The 25,348-nt window shown below is 44.5% G+C and overlaps 1 protein-coding gene and 1 long non-coding RNA gene across 5 annotated transcripts in view; one reads left to right on the forward strand and one right to left on the reverse strand.

Annotated features, from left to right (window-relative positions):
- Positions 1-1,603: 1,603 nt before the first annotated feature.
- On the reverse strand, positions 1,604-13,393 carry LOC134227596 (uncharacterized). The gene is made up of 5 exons (XR_009983704.1): positions 13,116-13,393; positions 12,680-13,057; positions 12,116-12,580; positions 11,844-12,048; positions 1,604-2,550 (listed from the first exon to the last, which is right to left on the reverse strand). It is a non-coding gene; the product is annotated as an uncharacterized LOC134227596 (long non-coding RNA).
- A 251-nt stretch (positions 13,394-13,644) lies between these two features.
- Positions 13,645-25,348, forward strand: part of LOC134222966 (dual specificity mitogen-activated protein kinase kinase hemipterous-like) — a 33,410-nt gene continuing 21,706 nt past the window's right edge. For 3 of the 4 annotated variants that reach the window (XM_062702107.1, XM_062702108.1, XM_062702109.1), the window contains exon 1: positions 13,646-14,441. In XM_062702107.1, coding sequence (XP_062558091.1) covers positions 14,252-14,441 — 190 coding nt within the window. In that variant the 5' untranslated portion in view covers positions 13,646-14,251. Of the gene's footprint in view, positions 14,442-25,348 lie in introns of all 4 variants that reach the window. The other variant, XM_062702110.1, reaches the window with a different exon arrangement.

A 25,348-nucleotide genomic window follows, 5' to 3' on the forward strand; every position in this document is an offset into this window, starting at 1 on the left:
GAAAATTGTTTTCAAAATAATTTGTAAGATTTACATCTTTGACCATGGGAATTATGTTATTTGATAATAAAATATTATAAACTTACGAATTGGAGTGAATCGAAAGGTGAAATCGAACGCTACACGAAATCATATTTCGTAACTTGTTCTCCCGCTCCGAATCAAACAAAAGATATTATTATTGTTTATTCTGTGGTGAGCATCACAGTTGAAATGGTCCGAGGATGCAAATCGAACAACATTCATTAGTGAAATTTAAATGTAATGAATGGTGTGCTGAAAGATGTTTTAGGATTATATTTACATGTCCATACTAGCTGGTATTATTTTTGACCAAATTGAAAATGTGTAGCCAAAATATTTAGGATAAAATCTAATTGCTTGTAAACGCACGATTCGGGATAAGTACTTTTCAAAATGTATGCTGGACATATCCATAAAGATGATCGCTACGCTGAGAAGCATCTCATGCCACGGGGTTGAGCAAATGGCTAACCTCCTCCCCCTATATGTTTTTACGTAATAAGTGTACAACCCCTGATATGTGAATTAGGTTCTGCAGCGTCTGTCCGTAACCTCATTCTGGTGACATTTCAGTAGTACTTCTTGCTGGACTCGGGGGCAGCCAACCAATCACGAACTCGAGCCTTGTCGGAGTTCTCGTCGGAGTCAGTGGAAAGTACTACTGAACTGTCAAAATAGTTCATTTGACGAGGACCGAATTCATTCGTGACGTCATGCTGCAGAACCTAATATGTCAAATGTCTGCACTTGTCATAAATGGTACTACCACCTTTAATTCCACTACTTATTACTTTACAGATACGTTTTAAGGTCGTCCTCAGTGTCTCGTACTTGACGAAGCTGACACACTTGAGGTTGCCATACTTTTATCTGTAAAGTTTTAAGTTGTGAAATTAAACTGGATATTATTAGGTTGTATTATAACAAGGAAAGCCAGAAGCGATGCAACATTACCAAAGTTCAGCATGCTGTGGTGCTGTGTATGGTGCTTCACAGTCCGGTGAGCCAACGTTTCTGAAAACTTCTCTACGTTCTGACCGGTACAAGTCCGTTACCATGAGAAGCGTGGGCATTAAACCATCATGTTTAGTGCTAGCGTTTTCCCTTTCCAGTACTACGCCATCCGAAAGTCAACACCATCCCTATAAGTTAAGGTCGGATACCAGTTTCGATATGCCGGAAGCAAACGTCATTATTCAAATTTCATCGCATGGCAGTTCCCTTGGACAGGAAGCCCGGATAGTGAAGTGCACTCTTCTGTACGATGGTTTCGCAGGATATGTTGGAGATAGATTACTTCCGGAAACAACAACGGTTCTTGTGTGACTAAGGCTACAGTTACAAGATCAACCATCTAACCGGATCTAACATGATATGGATGTGTGCTACAATACACGTGACGAGCAGTAACAGCTGCTGCAGCAGGTTCTCTCCGCGATAGACATGGACAGAGAAAATACTGGAGCTCCACGATTGGGTGGTCCTAAGCGTATAGGAGGGGATTAGCTGTCCGGTGTGGACGATGCAGTCTACAGAGAACTTTTCCTTACTATATACTAATTTGGAAAAATATCATCTCTCAAATTAAATTTATTTATTTATTCAGTCGTCAACAGTCGTCACTATTCAGTACGGTCCATCACTACGTCACCAGTAACGCAGTCTACTGAGGGTTCTTCCGAACGATCGATTTGCACTACATTGAGACCTTGTAGATTAGCAACGGAATCAAGCTAATGTTTGTCTGGTCTGGTCAGTCTGGATACGGCAGCATAGAACGCTGTCTGTTGATAATTTCCACCTGATTTCATATCTTCTGTTGAACTTTCGCTATCCTTCCAAAATCATTACTGGACACATTCGGACTAATTTGACTAATTCGGACTTTCTTTGATAGTAAACCCATAATATACCAGTGCCTGGAATCCGATTTTCCTTCTTCAGCTATTGATCAACATTTCTTCAACTCTTAACCAGAACTCGTGTACTTGATTGACTTTTGATTCAACAGTAATTTCCACTGCTTCTTGGTCGAGGTGTTAATCTTTAAACTGATTGTTATTGGCCAGAAAGGGGCGATCTTTTGTATCGCGATCGAGGTGATCGGAACTCGCGTGGCTGCGACCGATAGATCTATGCCATAAAGCTGATTATAGATGCTGTTCAATGAGAAACTTTTATGTATTGATGACTTGATGATGACTTCGAATCGCTTAAGACCGGAGGAGACAGCACAAGCGGTGTGAACGGTGTGACTAGGTGGCCGAGGATGAAGCATTGTAAGGGGCAGGTTTGGAAGTTAGGACACTCAATGGGGCGATGAAAGAGGTTATTCCCGGTTGAAAGTGGCATTCAGGCTGATATAAAAAAAAACAGTGTCAAGCGTCGTAGTTCGATACAGCCGTGAAACCTTCTCCGGAAAGGTGGGCTTCGATATAGGACCATTTTTATTTCACGCTGCATAATCTCCACATTTTACATCGTTCAAGATAATTTTTCGCTTCCAGATTCCATCGAATAACAAATCTAAAAAAAAAAGAAAATTTTAAAATTATTTTCGTATATATTTATTATAACAAATAATAAATTGTATATACAATAATTCTATAACTCTAATACATATAATAATAATAATAATAATAATAATAATAATAATGGGAATGAAAGCACACCCAAATATGGAGTTACGCTCAAGAAGAATACCACCCATGCGATTGCCCGAGGAGGGAGCCCCTACTGGAGCTGGTCCTGGAACGGGGGACAGAGCGAGCGGCCAGCGGCTAGAGGAAGGAGAGGTGCAACAGCGACCCTCTAGTCATCGGGCTCAGCCCGTGCCGACAAGGCAAAACAGAAACGGCAGCAGAAGAAATCACCAAGGCAATGCTGCACCTGCTGATGTTGCTGTGGTTGATCGACGTCAATCACTCACGTTAGCGGGCCGCCGACGGCAACGGATCATGTGGACAAGGGAGATGAATCAGTACGTGATCCGTTGCTACTACGTTTGCACCAGGATGGAGACGGATATGTCCGGCAGACCGGCGATGCTGGAGATGTTCAATGAGAGGTTCCCTCGGTTTGCACCCCAGCTTGACCAGAACAAGTTGTACACACGCCAGAGAGCTATTATGTCACATAATATGCTGACTCCAGAAGACGTAGAGTACATCAAGCGGGAAGTGCAGAGGGAATTAGGAGAGGAGGAGGAGGCAAGATCGAGCGATACGTCGAGAAGGAGTTCTGTTGGGTTGGATGCATCAATCGCAAGTAACCGTCGCGATTCGATTGCACCCGCCGCTCCAGGACCAACAGTGGAATTGCAACGACAGCAATTGAAGGACGAACTAGCTAATCATATGGGCACAGCAGTTACACAGTTCCGTGGGACAGACCTCATGTCCCGACACCGGATACCCAAGTTGCAGTACTCCTATCGGTTCACGAGTACAGTAAGCATTCTTAACCAGGATATTTTGCCACAGTACTTGGAAACCGTGGAGAACCTTGAGCAGCTGCAATTTATCGTGTATTCGGCTGCAGTGGCTGTTGTAAGAACGTTGGGATTGCGAACGCGCCCACAAGGTGAGAGTGATGGACGCGCACGCCCCAAAGCATGAAAACCCGCGTGGATGCGACGTCTGGAGACCCGCATCGCCACACTGCGGTCAAAGGTTGGTCGATTAACACAGTACAAGCAGGGGAATCGATCAACCAGGCTAGTTCGGAATGTTGCTGAAATTGTGAAACCCACAGAACTCCGTGATCTCACCGAGGCGAACATAACTGAGATCCTCGACACCCATGTACAGCGGTTGAGTGCTCTTGCTAAACGACTGCGACGTTATGGAGAATGTTCGAAGAGGAAGGAGCAAAATCGAATGTACAACATCAACGAAAGGGAGTTCTACAACCACATCCGAAACGACAAAGCCGACTTTGGCGAGGGCCTTCCGGAGATTGGAGAAGTCACGCAGTTTTGGTCCAATCTATGGGAGAACCCCGTCATACACAACGGCGATGGGGTGTGGATGGCAGAAGAGCAATATTGTGGTGGAATTGGAGACATGACCGCTATCAACGTGACCGCCCAAGACATACGTGAGGCTACTCGGTATACGAGGAATTGGGCTGCACCAGGACCCGATTTTGTGCATAATTTCTGGTATAAAAAACTCACAACAGTCCACGGGCGGATGGCGGAATGCTTCAACACGGTACTAGATAACCCCGGGCAGCTACCGGAATTCATCACTAGGGGTGTCACTTATCTTCTGCCGAAGGATCGGAACACTTTGAACCCAGCCAAGTACAGACCAATAACGTGCCTTTCGAGTCTGTACAAAGTGCTTTCATCGGTAATAGCGAGGAGGGTGCAGAACCATTGCGACGTCAACAACCTGATGACCGAGGAACAAAAAGATTGTCGACGTATTACATGAGGCTGCAAGGATCAGGTCATCATTGATGCAGTCGTTGATGGGCAGGCCACCCACAAGCAAAGAAACCTGAGCATGGCGTATATCGACTATAAAAAGGCATACGACTCAGTACCTCACTCGTACCTTCTTAAGGTACTGCAGTTGTATAAGATAGACGGTAACGTCATCAGGCTAATGCAGCACGCTATGGGGATGTGGAGCACATCCCTACACATTACCGACGGAGAAAAGGTGGTACGGTCCCGGACTCTCAGCATCAGGAGGGGCATATTCCAAGGCGATACCTTTAGTCCTCTATGGTTTTGCCTTGCCATGAACCCTCTTAGCAGAGCACTCAACCAACACAACTATGGCTATCATTTGAAGAGTGGGGAAAGGAGTACACACATTACCCACACGCCACACCTTCTTTATGGACGTCTTGAAGCTGCACCAATTTCTGCGGCTTGTAACGGTATTCAGCAACGACATCCGGATGGAGTTTGGTATCGATAAATGTCGATCCATACATCTACACCGGGGTCACCTGGTGGATGCCGACAGTTTCCGCGTCAACGAACAGGAGGAGATTCGAAACATGGTTGAAGGCGAAACGTACAAGTTCCTAGGTTTCCTACAACTGAAGAAAATTCGCCACACGATGACCAAGAAGGAGCTGCAAGAAAAGTTCTTGCATCGTGTCAACGGTATTTTGAAGAGCCTCTTGTCGGCCGGCAACAAGGTGAAGGCGATAAACACGTTTGCTGTGCCCTTGTTGACATACAGTTTCGGGGTGGTGAAGTGGACCAAGACTGACTTGGAGGCGTTAGAACGAGCAGTACGAGTGGCGTTCACTAAGCAACGCATACGCCATCCAAATCGTCCATTGAGAGTCACCCTGCCACGTACAGTAGGAGGAAGAGGCGTGACCGATATACAAACACTATGTGTTTCCCAGATCCAGCAGTTGCGAAGATACTTCGTGGAAAGCCAGAACCGCCACGAAATCTATCGCGCTGTGTGTGAAGTTAACCACGGATTCAGTGCCCTGCATCTGGCGCAGGAGGACTTCTTCTTCTTCTAATTGGCATGACATCCCCACACTGGGACAGAGCCGCCTCGCAGCTTAGTGTTCATTAATCACTTCCACAGTTATTAACTGCAAGGTTTCTGAGCCAAGTTACCATTTTTGCATTCGTATATCATGAGGCTAACAGGATGATACTTCTATGCCCAGAGAAGTCGAGACAATTTCCAATCCGAAAATGGCCTAGACCGGCACCGGGAATCAAACTCAGCCACCCTCAGCATGGTCTTGCTTTGTAGCTGCGCGTCTTACCGCACGGCTAATGAGGGCCTCCAGGCGCAGGAGGACTATCAGCTGAATTGCGACATCAAATCTGTCGACGAGATGCATGGGACGCACCCCCATCAACTGGAGCTGGAATATATCGACAAAGCGGCGTCGAATATGTGGCTGGTGCGGGGTGAACTATTCTCGGAAACAGAAGGATTCATGGTAGCCATTCAGGACCGGGTAATTGCGACGAAGAACTATCTATATATTGCACGAAAACGTGGAGGACCGCTGCAGGAAGTGCAATTCAGTAGGAGAGACGATCGAACATATCGTGTCCGGGTGTTCAGCCTTAGCTGATTCAGCCTATCTCGGTCGTCATAACGAAGTAGCCAAGATTGTGCACCAACAACTTGCCTTGCATAAGAGGTAAAATACCAAAGGAATAATACCAAAAATTAATGGGCACAATACTTCAGGCATAACATACTTTGTTATTAGTGATAATGCAATTAGCATAATGCTACGTTTTGACAGGGCAAGTGAATTGAACAACTCAGTTGAATTCAATTGACCTGCCATTGACTTTTCGTTCAAGTCAATTGAATGAAGGTGTTTACACGTTCAATTCGCGTTCAATTTAAGCGACTTGCTCAATTCACTTGAACTGTGTAAATGCAGCATAACGTAAAAACAACGCTTGCGGTACACAGCACAAGCGAGCTTGCAGGAGCGTTCCAGGACCGCGTGCGTGCTGAACGGTTAAGTAAAATCTATCTCGGTCGGAGAAGTGTTTCGAGATCGGTACGAATAGAATTCATCATACCTGAAGGATTCTATTGTGAGACACTGGAGGATTCTATTAGAAATTTCTGGAGGATTTTGTTGGAAATCGCTGGAGGATTCCACTGGAAGTTCCTGGAGAACTTCATTGGGAATCTCTGAAAGATTCCATTGGGAGTCCTTGAAGGATTCCATTGGAAATTTCTAGATGCTTCCATTGAGTCCCTGAAGTATTCCATTGGGAGTCCTTGGAGGATTCTGTTGGGAATCCCTGGAGCATTTCATAAGAAATTTCTAGAGAATCCCATTGGGAGTCCCATGTGTGTGACCAGTTTCTGCACTGCTAGCCTCCTGTAAGAATGGAGCCCCGTTTCTCGGGAGCTGTCAATTGAAGCGTCCGAGTACGATGATGGTCCGATGTGAAAGAGGAAGAGTCATGGCCTGCTGAATGCTAATCAACCTGCATGGGTGCTCCATTATACGGAATGTGATTGCACATGTAGTCGTTGGTCATTCTATAGAGGACTACCTGCTTTCAAACATACACTGCCGTTGAATCAGTCTTATGCAATATATTTCACCCTCACATTCTCCTTCTTCTCTCAAGAAAAAAAGAAAAAAATCTTTCACCATGCACCCAAAACTAAAATAGCATTCAAAATTTATATTGTCTTGATGTTATATGCTTGCACCACAAGCCAACTGGTTTTTATTATCTTTCATTCATTACATGCAAGCACTCTCTAACTCTTGAATAATTACAACCATTAGAGTGCCGCGTTGATAATCTGTAGACTTCGCACTACCAATTCCGCTATGACTTGTGTTGGATTTCGTCAATTATCCTTAGAAACGATTTGTTTAGTCGCTTAAATAAAGTCTTTTTTTTGCATATTGAAAATGCAGAAAAGCTATAGTGAAATGTGTATGCTCGTAAGTAAGTGTTGAACCCAAGACGATTCGCGCATTCGCATTTTTAATTCAAATTTATATCCAAAGAATTTGAAAAAATGCAATACAAACTCCTGTTTAAGATAACATTGGAGATGAAATTTAGATCTCGGTGAATTTTGACAACGGAGTCATAGTAAACATTTCATCCCTTTCCTGCCTAACCTGGTTGGGGTTTGGGTCTTTTCTTTTACATCTATACCGTGACCTGCCCTAATTCCGCGCATCGCCTAATACCGTGGTTTTCATAAAAAATCAGAACCTGGATATCATGGACATAACATTATTTGGTGAAATGTTCATACATAATATGTTTGAACATTTCACCAAATAATACGATGTCCATGATAGCCAGGTTCTGATTTTTAATGAAAACCACGGTATTAGGCGATGCGCGGAATTAGGGCAGGTCACGGTATACATAAAAATGAATTTCTGTCTGTCTGAACCTTATAGACTTCGAAGCTACTGAACCGATCGGCGTGAAAACTTGTATACAGAGGTTTTTTTTTGGGACCGGGAAAAGGTTCTTAAGATGATTCGAGACCCCTCCCCCCTTTGGAAAGGGGGGCTCCCATACAAATGAGACAGAAATTTCTGCATAACTTGAGAACTATTCAGAGAATAAATCAATTTTAGGCGAAACGAAGTTCGTCGGGTCTGCTAGTTTCAAATTAATTAGTAGAATGGGAACAGTTTGACCAAGTGGAATGTTCGAAAAAATAATAGAATTTATTTTAAAGAAGAAGTAACAAATTGCTACTTACTCTACGTTTTAAATTCAACCACTTCTATTTCGCTTTATCAAGTTTGCTTCACCCTATTACTTTGCAACATTTAAGGTTACTCCTGACGGAATCCAAGATTAAAAGTGCTCGCGTTTTCGGGGGCACAACACTCGATACGGAAGCAACGCACAACTGTCATTTTTATTATTTCACGCATGCTGCGACACAGCAAAGCTAAATCAACAAAAATGACAGTTGTGCGCCGCCTCTGAATCGATTGGTGTGCCCCCGAAAACGCGAGCACTTTTAATCTTGGATTCCGTCAGGAGTGACCTTAATGTTGACCCATCAGAACAACTATATAGCCAAGGCGGAACTCGAATCTACAACACAGACTATTGCAGCAATGTGTTGATTTTCTCCATACTTCCAAGTTATCTTCATGTATAGGCACTAGTTTTTTTTTAATACTCAAAGACTACTACTACTTTTGGCAGTGCCTCGTGCTTTGGTGACTGTATGATGGGAAAATCAAAAAGATTAATTGCATAATCTTCTAAGATTAAGTGAGGCTTACGAATCATTTACATATGGATGACAATCATGATGTAAAATTGCATTCTGAGATGGTCATCTTCAATCACAAGGCAATCGGGCAGTTTCAAACGTAGAAACGCAGTAATTTTGCTCATTATTTCTCATTACAAATTCTACAAAAATATCTAGCATTGTACTGGGGGTGGTTTTGGGCATAAAACCCCCCCCCCCAGAGACAACATTTTTAGAAGAAATTTTTTTTCTCGAAAAAAAAATTGTTCAGAAAACCCCCCCCAGACCAAATTTCTGGCTACGCCACTGTCTAGAGTGATACTGGGATAATAAAATCAATTATTTGTGAAAAACAAAAAAAACGCCGTGATCTCGAACGGCTCATCTATCTTGTGCTCTTCAAGACATCGCTTATCAATACAAACCAACCCGACGTTTTTCTAAAGCGTTTTCGTTCACGTAAGTCGAAAAACAATGCCCGAATTGTTCTATCAGATTCTTTTTTTCATTGGTTTACGAAACTAAACAGACTTTTAATAAACAATTTATTTATCAAAATTATACCAAAACTATTCCAGAGCCTCTTAAACATGTGAATTGAAACAGTTACATTTTTCACTTATCAACATTATTCCGGTGCTCTTCCAGAACGCTTTCAAAAAACAAGTCTTCCAGACGCATCTTCCATCGGAAAACATTCCGACGGTCATCCTGACCGCATTCGTCATGCGAATCGAAACCGTTGCATTTTTATTCATAACTTCCGGCCCATCCTTCATCAGAAACATTCCGACGCTCATCCTGAGCGCATTCGACATGCGAATCAAAGCCGTTGCATTTTTCATTTATCAAAATTATTCCGGCGCTCTTCCAGAGCACCTTCGACAAACAAGTCGAAACCGTTGCGATGAAATGGTCTTCCAGACGCATCCTTCATCGGAAACATTTCGACGCTCATCCTGAGTGCATTCGAAATGCGAATCGAAACCGTTGCATTTTTATTTTTTCATCATAACTTCCGGCGCTCTTCCAGAGTACCTTCGACAAACAAGTCGAAACCGCTGCGATGAAATGGTCTTCCAGACGCATCCTCCATCGATGCATCTTTAGCGCATTCGAAATGTGAATCGAAACCGTTGCATTTTTTCTGTTCATTATAACTTCCGGCGCTGTTCCAGAGTGCCTTCGACAAACAAGTCGAAACCGCTGCGATGAAATGGTCTTCCAGACGCATCCTTCATCCAAAGCATTCCGGCAGTCATCTTGAGCGCATTCGAAATGCGATTCGAAACCGTTGCATTTTTTTTCATAACTTCCGGCGCTCTTCCAGAGTGCCTTCGACAAACAAGTCGAAACCGTTGCGATGAAATGGTCTTCCAGACGCATCCTTCATCGGAAACATTCCGACGCTCATCCTGAGCGCATTCGAAATGCGAATCAAAACCGTTGCATTTTTCTGTTCATCATAACTTCCGGTGCTCTTCCAGAGCGCCTTCGACAAACAAATCGAAACCGTTGCGATGAAATAGTCTTCCAGACGCATCCTTCATCGAAAACCGATGCCCAATACTGATCAAGAACAATAGCCCACTTACCATTCAAATCCGGAATTATCCAATTGTCCAACCGGGAAAAAAGCTTGAATTTTGGAACAAAATAGTTATTTCTCACTAGAAATAACATGGCAGGATCGCCAAAATGTGTGACCAGTTTCTGCACTGCTAGCCTCCTGTATGAATGGAGCCGCATTTCTGGGGAGCTATCAATTGAAGCGTCCGAGTTCGATGATGGTCCAATGTGAAAGAGGACGAGTCATGGTCTGCTGAATGCTAATCAACCGACATGGATGCTCTATTATACGGAATGTGATTGCACATGTAGTGATCTGCCATTCCATAGAGGACTACCTGCTTTCAAACATACACTGCCGTTGAATCAGCCTTATGCAATATATTTCACCCTCACACCATGAAGATTTTATTGGGAGTTACTAGAGGATTCCATTGGGAGTCCCTGGAGGCTCTCATTGAAGTAATTGAGGGTGCCACTGAAGGGTTCCATTCGGAATCCCTGAAGAATTTCATTGGGAATACCTGGAGGTTCCTTTGGGAATCCCTGGAGGATCCCATTATGAGTCTCTAGAGGATTTAATTGGGCTGAAGGATTCCATTTGGAATCCCTGAGGATTCAATTGAAAATTCCCGTAGAACCCCATTGAGAATCACGGAAGGATTCCAATGGGAACCCCTGGAGATTTCCATTGGGAATGCTTGAAAGATTGTTTTGGAAATCCCTGGTGGATCCCATTCAGAGTCCCTGAAGGATTCCATTGGGAATCCCTGGAGAATCTCATTTGAAATTTTTAGAGGGTTCCATTGAGAATACCTGGGATATTTGATTGCGAACTCCATTGGAAAAGAACACAAGATTTCATTGAAGAACACTTCATTCTTTTCAAGTCGGAAATAGTAAAGAATTTCAGTCAGAATCTTGAGTTCCATTCGACATAGCTGGAGAATTTCGACCCGATTCTATTAAAATCCACGGAGAATCCCAGTCTGAATTAATAGGGAAATTGTAGGCCTTCTTTCAGATCTCTGGGAGGCTCTACTCGGAACCACTAGAGGATTCTATTTTGAATAAATGGAGTATTCTATAAAAAAACCCCAGACGGAATCACTAGGAACTTCAGTTGGAAATCCTGGAGAACTATTTTCGGAATTATTGTAGGATTCTTTTTGGAATCCCGAAGAAATCTATTTGAAATCTCAAGAGGCATTTTGTGAATCGCTTAAGGATTATATTGAAAAAAAAAAACCTTAAATGACTGTATTTGGAATCAATACCGAGATCAATACAAATTTTCATTTGGAAAGCCCTCAGGATTATGGTTTGATTCTGTAAGGTTCTATTTTAAAACTCAAAAGATTCTTTTCGGTATCACTCCAGAATTGCATTTGGAATCAGTGGAGAATTTGTCATAACTCTTGCTGGATTCCAGTCGGAATCGTTACAGGATTCTATTCGGAATCCCTTGAAAATTAATCCGGGAATCTCGTAAATTCTAATCGGAATCTCCGAAGAATTCCATACCTGGTTTGATCAGTGTGCCGCAAAGGTAACCGGATTGACCGATGAATAATGTTGACCTGTTGCTATTAAATCACTGTCGGCCGCCACCTGTAGACCAGCAAGAAAATTCATATGGCTCTGCTGGAAATTTGTATTCCACGGTCAAGTCGTACGGGTTGGATGACATTTTGCGGTAGAGGTCACCAATTCCGGAACATCATTCAAACTGATTATGAAAAAAAAAGTTTTTGGGTAAAACCTGCAGGTCATGACATATTTCCAGTTTTTCTTACCTTTCCACTGATGATCGGACCATCCTGACGCAGGACTTTTGTGTCGTACTCTTCCAGAAGCGAATTAATTGTCCTGCCCTGGCAGCCGACGGAACTTCCAGAGCTAGAACGGCATCTGCGGCACATTGTTTATGTTTGTTTTTTTATTCAAAAGTCTCGCCACACTGAAAAAAAACATCCTTAAGGCGAAAAAAATATATAAAAAAGATTCATCCCGCCGAATCATTCTGAATCTTTTCGATTTTTTTTTTAATCTTTTGAATGATTCAAACATTGATTCAAGTGTCTTCCCCCCTGGCTTGCAGTTTAGCGCTGCTGATTTTAAAATTCAGTCAGAATAGCCTGCTGCTGCTGAGCTGAAGTAGCTCCGGCGGCCACCTTAATGTTCCCGATGTTCTGAGTAGGAACATGGGCTCGGATATTGCCAGCTGCATTTGCTTGTGCAGCCGAAGTTGCGGTCACAACCTGAAAATGTTGATGATAAATTTAAGGGTTATTAATGGCTATGATCTAACTACAAAATCAATCGCTATTCGATGTACATAGTAGAAAATCAATACTCACTTGAACGGTCTGTCGTTGGTTGGCCTGTTGTGACACTGACACCGGAATGAACCGTCCGACACTGGTCTTACCCAGCACGATTTGTCCACCAGCGGCAATAGATGCTGGCTGCGCAACTAACTAGTACTAACCGTAGCAACTGAGACCTTCTGCCCGACTGATTGCACTTGTACTGCCTGTTTGGATGATGTTGCTAGGTGATAATGTTCTGATTTGAAGGGCTTGCGACTATGACCTTCACAATTTGCTGCTGACTCTGGCTGGGGTCGAGACCACATGCTGGGCGCAGGTTGCTTGCTGAACTTGACCACCGGTCCCTGCCCTTGCTTCGGCTGTCTGCCATACTGCTGAAATGGAGGTTTTCCCGGCATTTTCGTACTGCAAGCATAGCTAATATTATTGAAGTTTTCAAATAAATAAAATATGGGCAACTTACTGTATTCCATCATCCAGTTGATCCGACATTAGCCCCAGAAAATCGCGTGAAGTGGTCCACTTCTGCCTTCTTGTATGGTATTTCGTCATCATAGCAGATCCAATATCCAGAACTTACGGAACAGGTAATTACATAACCGGCATAATCGGTATAACCAATCTCATATGGATACGGCAAACGTTGTCGTTTTTCATGCGACCGAATATTGTGAAACTTAATAAATAACTGAGCTGACTGACTGAAAAGTGAAAGTCACTTTTTTCATCCAAATATTGGTAATTCCTTCTCACCCATATTTGGGTAAAGTCGGGTTACTGATAATATGAGTGAAATTTATCGATTTTCTCCGTACAGTTCACCCATATATTATTGATAATGCGCCTGTTACCCAAATATGGGTGAATCAAGTACCTATTTATAGGTAAACTGAACTAAGCGTGCAGGCAGGGCAGGTGAACATCGCCGAACGTCATTCGTAGGGATATTTTTTACATGCGGTACTACTCGCGGTCGCGGAGCTGCCATCGATTTCACATAAAAAAAATAAAGATCGGAAAAGAGTGTGTGATGGTGCAAAGATTAGGAGCCAGCAAAAGCAAAAATTGACGATAGTTCGTTCGTTGTTTCGGCTACGACGGAAGAGAATATTGAACAAGAATATCCGAAATATTGCTCTGAATTTTCGCTTGCTGCGAAGTCGAAGATTTCGTAAAAATCGCTGTACGTTAATACGGACACGGATCGGTTTCCAGTTTCTATTGCCTTCTTTGCAACATTTACCAGCTTTGTAAAGGACGAGAACGGGTCTATCCGCGGTATTCTTCCAAATGGAGCATTGAAACACCCAATAGGAAGGAATCAAATCAGTGAAAACTGTGGATCAAAGGTTTTACGTTGAGGGCGGTTACTGTTAGTGAAGTTGGGGCTTGTGGGGGAAGTGGGCCTTTGCCTCTGCCACACACAGGCATAGCTGTTTTGGCATTTGACAGCAGGCTTTTGTTGTGTCAAAAAGGTTTACCTATTGGAACGAGAAGCATCCAGGAGGATTACAGATTTCGGAAATAATCATTCCGACAGCCGAAGCAACTGATGACGAGGAAGCAGATTGGGTGATTGGCAAACGGCAGCATACACCAATGTACGAAGGAAAAATGTCCGGGCAAAGTTCCATCGGCAATCGGATCAGCATGATAGAGGCCCAGCTGCAGGTACAACAACCAGGGTCGTCGTCCCAGGGCCAGAGTTCGCGGACACCTCCGACACCACCAACGCTCAATTTCGACCGTAACAGACGGGTCGGTAGCGGTGGAATGGGCAGCCGTGGACGTAAGTAGCAATGGGATTCGACAGGGAGTGGTGACAGGGTGACCTTGGAGAGGGGGGTTTGGTGAATTAGTTTTAGGCGATTGGTGGCAACAAGACGAAAGTTTTTATTGTAGACGAATTCAATAATTAACAATACCAAACATTAAAATCAGAAATGTTTAGCATGATCCGAATTTTCGTAGTGCACAATTCAACAACCATTTTTACCTTTTGCTTATAACAAAGCATGGCAAAAATGGTATACTTTTAATCGAACTACTTGGAGGTATCCATTGTTTTATATTGCATTGAATGTAGTTCGACGAATTCACCTTGCATGTGTGTAGGGGAAAGTGGGGCAAGATCGCCACCCTAAGCTTTGACTCTTATGGAACAGTGAGAATCCTCCGCCTACTGCAGATTTGTTTCTATGCCATCTATTCAGGGTCTTTTCAATAATATTAGCATGCAAAAATATTAATTATTAAAGTTTGAAAATCTTTTTTAAATTGATTTTAATTTTTTTTTATTTTTTAGGCTTTAATTTACTATATGGAGCGAATTTGCTACCCTCTCGAGGCAAGGTCCATAAAATAAAAAAAAAAACATACTTATAACTTAATAAAACATTAGTTTTCATTTTTGCACTTCAAGAGATTATGCACGAATGATGTTACTTCCAAAATTGTCGATTTAAAGGTTGATTTTGTGGTTAATTTTATATCCGTTGTTTTTAATCAATTCTTATTCAGACCCAAATTATTATTTTTTTCTACCGCAATTGACCGTATTACTCCAAAGCGACAAATTTTCTTAGTTTTCTTTTATCAATATAATCGATTCTTCAAATCTCATCTAATTATTAGTGTGGGTAAACTATTAGGCATATACAGGGAATCATTTTTTTTTGAATGCGCGAAAGAAGACAATCTTGTTACTAACTGTTGATTTTTGGGGATTTCGACTGGATTAGTTGCTAATTTTCAGGATTTTCGGCTTTCAGTCACATGAAAATGTTGATAATGACCCCCGGATCGAAACGTTGGCAATGATTTGAAATTATCAACATTTTCATGTGACTGAAAGCCGAAAATCCTGAAAACTTGTTACTAACTTTTCATTCCGTTATTTTGCATTATTTCTAGAGCAAGTTTCGGTTTTATGCTATCACAGTTACTGGTTTTATGGAAATATTCGAAAATCGAACGAAGCTTTTAAAAGTATCTATCATCTAAGGGTATTAAAACGAATATTGGTGTCAATATCACTTCGTACGACTTAATCAAAGTAAAAGTGCGTCGAGTTCGAACTGGGGAAATTGTCGGAGGATCAGTTCAAGTGCCTCGTTTTTGTCTGTGGACTGAAGGCGGAAAAGAATTCGGAGATTAGAACGAGACTGCTCAGTCGCATTGAAGAACGGGATGGTGTGGCCCTGGAGCAGATATCAGACGAGTGTCAGCGGCTTCTTAACATCAAGCATCATACGGCGATGATATAGAAAACGTCACAATCCAAGGAACTTCCGTTCCATCAAATGATCGGCTGAAACACGATCCAGCAATCAGAAGGGTTCCGGTCCAGCAACGCCTTGTTGGAGCTGCGGAGCCATGCACTGGTCGTTTCAAAACCATCGGTGCAAGGAGTGTGGTGGAATAGGTCACAAAGACGGATACTGCTCCAGTGCGAAGAAGCTGAAGTCCCCAAGCAAGCGGTTCTCGTAACAAGCAAGCGGTAACCAGAAGTGTACAGATGAAGAATATCAGGAAACGAAGAAGATTTATAAAGGCAATGGTCAACGGTAGGTAAATCAGTTTGCAGCTCGATATTGCGTCGGACATCAGTGTCATCTCCGAGACGACATGGCAGAACATCAGACAACCTGCACAAAGTTCCGCAACAGTGCAAGCAGCAACAGCGTCAGGAAAACCACTTGAACTCGAATTCCAGTGTAGCTGTGAAGTGATTATCAAGGGAGAGAAGCGCACTGGTCGATTCTTCGTAGTCAAGCAGCAGCTCAATCTGCTTGGTCTAGACCTCATCGACGCTTTCAACTTCGGATCGGTGCCAATAGACCATTTCTGCAACCAGGTTCGCAGCCATCCGACGACAGTCAGCTCCCCGACAGCTGCTTTCCCGGATGTTTTCAGTGATGCGCCAAGGTTGTGTGCCAAGGCAAAAGTCAAGTTCACGCTGAAGGAAGGGAAAACTCCTGTGTTTCGGCCAAAGAGTCCAGTTCAGAGTTGGATCGGCTAGACAAGGCCAACATCATAACACCGGTTGATTTCTCAGAATGGGCAGCTCCCATCGTCGTTGTTCGCAAGGCAAGTGGGGCTATTCGTATCTGTGGTGACTACTCCACCGGTCTCAATGACGCTCTTCAGCCACATCAGTATCCACTTCCTCTACCTGAGGATATTTTTGCAAGGCTAGCAAATTGCAAAGTCTTCAGCCAAATAGACCTGTCAGATGCTTTTCTGCAGGTTGAAGTAGACGAAAACTGCAGGGAGATGCTAACAATCAATACGCTACCGCTACAACCGGCTGGAGTCGACGAAGAAGACCACTGGCGTTACCTTCAAGCCGTCCTTCGTCGTCTACAAGAGTTTGGTTTCACTATCGAGGCTGAAAAGTGCTCGTTCGGTCAACGGCAAATCAAATACGTCGGGCATCTCATCGACGAACAGGGTCTGCGACCTGATCCAGCAAAGATTAAAGCTAATTGCAACATGCAGGCACCTACAGACGTTTCCTTCGCTCCTGGGGGCTATTAAATTATTATGGAAAATTTGTTCCAACTATGCGAAGGCTTCGATATCCCCTCGATGAGCTTCTAAAAGCGGACAGGAAATTTGTTTCAATCCTCAAATCCGATTTGCTTCTGACGCACTATAACCCGAACCTTCCAATAGTAGTACACATCCGCTGACGCATCTTCGGTAAGAGTCGACGCGACTATTAGCTACAAATTTCCGGATGGGTCGCTAAAAATAGTTTTACGATAGAAACTGATCACGCACCATTGGTTCGTATTTTCGGTTCAAAGAAAGGCATCCCGGTCTACACGGCGAACCGACTACAACGTTGGGCTCTTCCGCTACTCCTTTACGACTTTGACATCATTTACGTGAACACAGAGAAGTTCGGGAAGGCCGACATTCTTTCCTGGCTGAAGATCGGAAGAAGATTTCGTCGTAGCCAGCATTATCACGGAAAACAATGTGCGATCGACGGCACTAGATGCAGTTGACGCACTTCCTCTTCATTTTAGGGCGATTCAACAAGCTACCCGTTCCGATCCTGTCCTCAGAAAGGTCTACAGCTTTATCCAGCAAGGTTGGCCTCAGCACTACTTCGACCGTAACGACTCGCTATCTACGGTTCAAGGGTGCATTATGTTTGCTGAGCGCCTTGTTATTCCACCAAGCTTCCGGATGCGTTGCCTACATCATCTGCATCGAGGTCATCCGAGTACTCAACGCATGGAAGCAATTGCGCGCAGCTATGTGTACTGACCATCCATCGATTCGGACATCACAGAGTACATTGCAGGGTGCAAGAGCTGTGCATCTGTAGCCAAAAGTCCACCCAAATCTACGCCATTGTCGTGGCCCAAATCAACGTGCCCTTGACAGCGAGTCCACGTCGATTACCAAGTCTGATAAGGGTTTCCCCGGAATCATCATCTCGTGGAACGTCTTATGCCTCCTCTGTATCAGCATTCATGTCACCGTCTAGAGTGCAATCACCTCCAGCAGCAAGCTCTGCTCCATCTCCATCGGCAGAGTTTATGTCAGCATCAGAAACTGAACAAGCTGTACCGTTAGCTCGACGCACTTCTCGTCCCCGAAGACCGCCGGTTAGGTTTGACCCATACTTACTTGATGGGCTACAGCTCTTCGATGAACCTACGCCGAATGGAGTATCCTTCTCCACTGGACTCGATCCTGGGCCAATCGCTTCCAGTCGCCCTGAACATTGAGCGCCCTCAGGTCCTCTTCAACTGCAAAAAGCCATCGTGTACGCGGCCTTCCACGAAGCCTGCGGCCTCTTCCGGGTTCTCTACTAAATATTATCTTCGCTTGACGTTCTTCCGGCATACGAACAACGTGACCAGCCCACCGTAGTCTGTGTTGTATAAGCTTAATAATATCCAGCCCTTTATATACCTGGTACAATTCGTGATTCATGCGACGCCGCCAGATACCGTTCTCCTGTTTACCGCCGAGTATTGTCCGCAGCACCTTACGCTCAAACACTCCGAGAGCTCTCCGATCAGCCTCCTTTAACGTCCATGTTTCATGGCCGTATAAAGCCACCGGACGAATCAGAGTAGTATACAGCGCGAGTTTAGTTTTCGTTTGCAGACTACGGGACTTAAGCTGGTTACGAAGTCCGTAATAAGCCCTATTTGCAGCTGCAATACGCCTTTTCACCTCGCGGGTAACATCATTATCGCACGTCACTAATGTTCCAAGATACACAAATTCTTCTACCACTTCAAATTTTTCACCATCCAGCACTATTTCGCTACCACCACCACTAATGAACCCACGTTGATTGCCAGCGACCATGTACTTCGTTTTGCTGGTATTGATCGTGAGTCCAATCCTCGCTGTCTCCCTCTTAAAAGGCGCAAAAGCCTCTTCCACGGCACGGCGATCAATTCCGATAATATCGATATCGTCCGCAAATCCCAGGAGCATATGCGATTTTGTGATAATGGTACCGCTTCTTTGCACACCAGCTCTCCTAATCGCTCCCTCGAGCGCTATATTGAACAGTAGGTTCGAGAGTGCATCACCCTGCTTCAATCCATCTAAGGTAACAAATGACGTCGATATTTCATCCGCAACCCTTACACTTGATTTCGATCCGTCCAACGTTATACGAATCAGCCGTATCAGTTTCGCCGGAAAACCATGTTCAAGCATTATTTTGCCATAATTCATTCCGTTTCACTGAATCGTACGCCGCCTTGAAATCAATAAACAGATGATGTGTCTGCAAGTTGTACTCCCGGAATTTATCAAGGATTTGTCTCAGGGTAAACATTTGATCCGTCGTTGATCGGCCCTCACGAAAACCTGCTTGGTATTCGCCGACGAAGGACTCTTCAAGCGGTCTCAATCTGTTGAACAGAATACGGGACATAATTTTGTACGCCGAATTAAGGAGGGTTATTCCTCGGTAATTGGCGCACTCCAGTCTGTGCCCTTTCTTAAAGAGAGGGCAAATGAGGCCGTCTAACCAGCTAGCAGGCATTTCCTCGTCTTCCCATATTTTCGACATAATATGGTGCAGAACTTCATAAAGCTGCTCACTGCCATGTTTGAGAAGTTCAGCCGGGAGCTGGTCCTTCCCTGCAGCCTTATTGTTTTTCAGCTCTTTGACAGCTTTTTTAACCTCATCTAGTGTAGGTGACTCCACAGCTTGTCCATCGTCGCTAATATTTATTCTGTTCACCGATGCACCGTCATTTCCTCCATTCAACAAAGTCTCGAAGTGTTGCTTCCACCTGGCAGCCACTTCAGTTTTATCTGTCAGCAAATTCCCTTGTTGGTCGTTGCACATGACGGGAGATGGCGCTGTCTTTCTCCGCACGCCATTGACAGACTCATAAAACCTCCGCATATCGTTCTGCTCCATTTTTCCTGCGCCTCACTAATAACTTGTTCTTCGTACTCTTTTTTCTTCCTGCGGTGGGTTCGTTTTTCGGCTGCTCTTGCTTCCTTGTACCGATCTCTATTCGATCGGCTACCTGACACCAACATCCGGCTTCTGGCAACGTTCTTCTCGTCTGTCACTCTCTGACACTCCACATCGAACCAACCCGTCCTGGGTCGCCTCTGTGCAGTGCCTACCACTTCTCGTGCTGTTGTGCTCACCGCTCCATGGATCGACTCCCACAGATCGTTGATGTTGTCGCTAACGTTGATTGCACTTATCCGTTCGTCGAGCTTCTGGCGGTACTCAGCCGATACTCCTTCCGCCGACAATCGCTGGATATTGTAACGCATCGTTCGCTGTGATCTTTCGTTCGATACAGTTGACAACCGTGATCGAATTTTACTGACAACGAGGTAGTGATCAGAGTCAATGTTCGGACCTCTGAATGTCCGCACATCGATAACATCCGAGAAATGGCGCCCATCCACCAGAACATGGTCTATCTGGTTGCAAGTTTCACCATTCGGGTGTCTCCAGGTGTGCTTTCGGATGTTCTTTCGTGCAAAGTAGGTGCTACTGATGGCCATCCCTCTGGCAGCAGCAAAATTTACTAGCCGTAGGCCGTTGTCATTGGTAGCGGAGTGAAGGCTCTCCCTACCGATTATGGGACGGAAAAAGTCCTCTCTACCGACCTGGGCGTTAGCGTCTCCGATAACAATTTTCACGTCATGCTTTGGGCACTCTCCATAGGCTTTATCAAGACATTCATAAACGTGTCGTCGGATTTATCGTTTGTCGGTGCGTAAACGTTGATTAGGCTGTAATTGAAGAATTTGCCCCGTATCCTCAACACACAGATTCGTTCGCTAATGGGTTTCCACCGCATCACTCGCTTCATCTGCTTGCCCATCACTACGAAACCAACTCCATGCTCTGCTTTTTCACCGCCGCTGTGATAGATGTTATACTTGAATGCAGTATTGGTCCACGGCTCGGAATTCACGTTCTCCGGATCTAGGCCATCGGACTTCTTGAATAGCAGCCACGTTCACTCCAACCTTCTGCAGTTCACGAGCCAGAAGGCTCACTCGTCCAGGTTCATTTAGGGTCCTGACATTCCAGGTACCGAGTTTCCAATCATAGTCCTTATTTCGTTGCCGGGTCGGTTGCCAAAAATAACGTTCTCTTTTTCTTCTATCTCCATTTTTCGTGGTATTTGAGAGGCTTCAGTAAGCTACCTTACCGGGGTCGCGTTACCTACATCGCGATGATGGGGCTGCCACCTTAGGTATAGCTGACGCGATACAGCATTTCGTTAATCAGCCGCTGGGTACCAGGCAGACGCTGTCGCTCGAGGCGTACATTCTCACTCTAGCTGATGTCAGAAGGACAACAGTGCCCAGGCTGCACTACCAGCTAAGTACACAACCCTTAGCTGGCGGTCTTTTGTCATCGGACGACCCGTGGAAGCGTGAGATAGGGACTTGTGGGGACCAGAGATCTGTTGGGCGCTCCTTCCTTGATGTCAACCCACCATTTTGCAGCCCGGTTTGACCCGTACCAGCTGTATTAAGCGGGGAGATGTTGCGAACCACTGAATCACAGTTGCGATTTTCCTATCGCAACACACCATCATCAAGGCTAGCAGCTCGACTGCTACCCGTAGTTGCGCGAATAGCATATAATAGAGTTAAGGACATACATGTCAGTCATTGTTAGTTAGTCTGTACGTTTCCCGCGAATGTTTGTTCACGTTTTATGTCGTTCGGTGAATAAAGTATTTTAATATACAATGTTATGAAAACTCATATGTGAATATGTACGTTATGTGGAAGATATTGATTTGGAAAATGTATTGGAGGTAACCACTTTACATTTTCCAAATCAATATCTTCCACATAACGTACATATTCACATATGAGTTTTCATAATATTGTAAATTAACGTCCAAGTCGGGTGGTTTAATCCCCGGAAATACGCAATTATCTTTGATTGAACTATTTTAATATGTTTTGTTTGTACGTTCGAGTTTAAATAATGTGCAATATGTACACGACCACCCCGGAAACGCGTACGTAATGCAACGTACACACCAGTCAAGCAGTTTGACGCACATTGACTCCGCCCCCAAGAAAACGCTTCCGTTGCTGCTTTGTTTGAACGTGTGTGAAGTTGTTCGAACAACCATTTGACAGTTGGCGGCTCGGTTGGAAAAAATTAAAACGGTTTGAGTTGTCGAAGGTGTCAGGGGGGTCCATAACACACACGAAGGCCAACTTAAACACCAATCATCAAAAAAATATGGGGGTTTGTGCGACTTCACTACAAACGCTCAAACATGTTCGGCGAACCTTGACTCCGCCCCCGACAGCTCAAACAGCTTTGATTTTTTCCAACCGACGAGCCAGACAAAGCAGCAACCACAGCATTTTCTCGGGGCGGAGTCAATGATGGTCAAACTGCTTTAATGGTGTATACGCTGCATTAAAGGTAGGAGTATTACGCCACTTGTATTCAGTTTTCTGCGAGTGGCAATGGCCGCCAGCTTTCCTGTGGGCTAGTCTCTGATTTGATCAGAGGCGTCGCGTGATGAAAATGGTCACCTGTGCACCAATATAATTTGTTCTATGTTTAAGAAGTTTTTGAACTATCATCAAGCTCTTTATATAATGATGCGCCTGTTAAATCTAACTTCATCCACGTTTCAATGCTTTATTTGCAAATCTTAACCCTCATCAGTTACCACTCAGCTTCTGAGGCGTGCAGACGTGTTTCCGATTGCGCTCTTGGAAAGTCAAGTGATCGATTATAGTTCGATTCTGTCCGTGCCGCGTCGCGTGTTTTAGTGATCCGCGATTAGGCTTTCCATGTTGACTATTCGAGTTTCCCGGTGAAACCGTCATTCGAAAAGATTCACGGTTTTTGCCGTACGGTACTCGGCCTGAAGAAAGAAGAAGTGTTGAGACTACAGTGCCACAGAGGTGAACAATGTGCGTTCGTGAAGGTTGACAACCTGGCGCTCGCACAACGAATAGTGCAAGAACATGATGAGAAGCATGAAGTGCAGCACGTGGGGAAAAAGTACAAGCTTCGCATCACCATGGAAGATGGATGTCTTCTTCTTCTTCTTCTTCTTATTGGCATTACATCCCCACACTGGGAAAGAGCCGCCTCGCATCTTAGTGTTCATTAAGCACTTCCACAGTTATTAACTGCGAGGTTTCTAAGCCAGGTTACCATTTTTGCATTCGTATATGGTATATGGTATGAGGCTAGCACGATGATACTTTTATGCCCAGGGAAGTCGAGACAATTTCCAAAATTGCCTAGACCGGCACCGGGAATCGAACCCAGCCACCCTCAGCATGGTCTTGCTTGATCTCTTGGTCTTGGAAGATGGATGTGTAGAGGTTAAACTGCACGACCTGCCAGAAAACGTCCCAGAAGAAAAAATCGTGGAATTTTTTAGTGCCTTCGCAGAAGTGTTTTCGCTGCGAGAGCTAACTTGGGGAGAAGGGTTCAAGTTCGGTGGGATAACGCTCGGCATTTGGTCGGCCCGAACGCTAGTCCATAGAAACATCGATTCGTGGGTAACGATCGATGGACAGCAGGCCTACATTGTTTATAAGTGACATACATTGTTTATAAGTGACATACATTGTTTCTAAGTGACATACATTGTTTCTAAGTGACATACATTGTTTATAAGTTTATAAGTGACATAAGTGACATTTACAAAGAGCAAGCGCATGCTGGCATATCATTTGACCAGAACAAAAAGCTGCTAGTCCAGAACAGCTATGAGAACGTGGCGAAGCAAATTGGGCCACGACAACCACCGAAGAAGGCGAACGTTGCAAAACTCCGACAAACCGATAGGGCAGCGTTCTGTCGCTCCATCACCAGCATCGCTGGAGGCTTTCCTCGAGCTGCCACAGCCGTAGAGTCAGACCGAACTGTCCGGCTAAAAAAAAAAAAAAAAACAACAGCTATCCAATCTGCTGATCAAATTGCACGAACGGTATCTCCCAAACCGCACGCAACTCGTCGTCGTCGTTGCGCACACAATCACAGACCGCTGAAGTGGTCTTTGTTGACATATTTAAAAAGCCAGCAAAAGAGATGCGATCGAAAGATCGTCCACATCGACGAGAAGTAGCCGAAGCCGCCCGGCAAGAAACAGCGATGCCACGACGATGACGACGAGCAGGATGTGGACTTCCTTCCATAAATAGCTCTCACGTCATACAATCTCACATCCATCAACATCGGCACGATCACGAACCCCACAAAAATGAACGTACTCCTAATCTTCATAAGCAGCCAAAACCTCGATATCATGCGTCTGCAGGAAGTCGAGAGCTGAAAACTTTCCTTTGCCTGGCTTTGTCGTTTTCGCGAATGTGGACCACACATGGAGAGGCACGCCTGTAGCGGTGAAGGAGCACATCCATGTCACTCACGTGGAGAAGAGCCTGGACAGCCGACTAATCGCGCTGCGAGTGCACGACACTACGATCTGCAACGTCTACGCTTTCTCCGGCACTGCACAGCGCGCTTCTAGAGAGGAGTTCTTTAATGACACGCTCGCCTATTATCTCCGCCACCACACCGAGAACGTCATCGTAGCTGGCGATTTAAATTGCGTGCGATTCGTCCAGCCCGAACACCAGTCCGTCTCTTGAAACCGCTGTACAGGTACAGCAACTGCAGCTACATGATGTATGGGAGAAACTATGTCCACGTGATGCCTATTTTGCGTACGTCTGTCGAACGCGCGACAAATTTAAGTCCGCCTACACGCACGTCTGTTGTTTTACAGATCACAAAGCGCTAACGCTCAGACTCTGTCTTCCCCCACTGGGACACGAGCCCGGGCGCGGTTTCTGGGCCCTTAGACCGCATCTTCTAAGGGTCTGTCTCATTTGGAGCCTGAAACTTAAGAGTGACAGTTCGAAAATTAAAAAATCACCCCGTTATAAGAATGGCTGGTGCTACCCAGCAATTTCAATAAGACATCGATGGAAAATATCTGTCATCTGATTCGATATCTGTCAAAAGCAATCTGGTCTGCGTGCAGGGTTATTTGATAATTATTGAAATGTCATTTTAAGTTTAATTTCGGTTTAATTATCCAATTGAGACAGAGCCTAACTGAAGAAAACGTTGCCGAGTTCCAGTATAAGAGGTAATATTGGACTCGTCAGTGCAGAAACTACGCGTCGTATATGCAATGGTGGCTGTCGTACGCTAAGCCAAAA

This window comes from Armigeres subalbatus, chromosome 3 (assembly GCF_024139115.2).
Source record: "Armigeres subalbatus isolate Guangzhou_Male chromosome 3, GZ_Asu_2, whole genome shotgun sequence".
Taxonomy (NCBI): Eukaryota; Metazoa; Arthropoda; class Insecta; order Diptera; family Culicidae; genus Armigeres; species Armigeres subalbatus.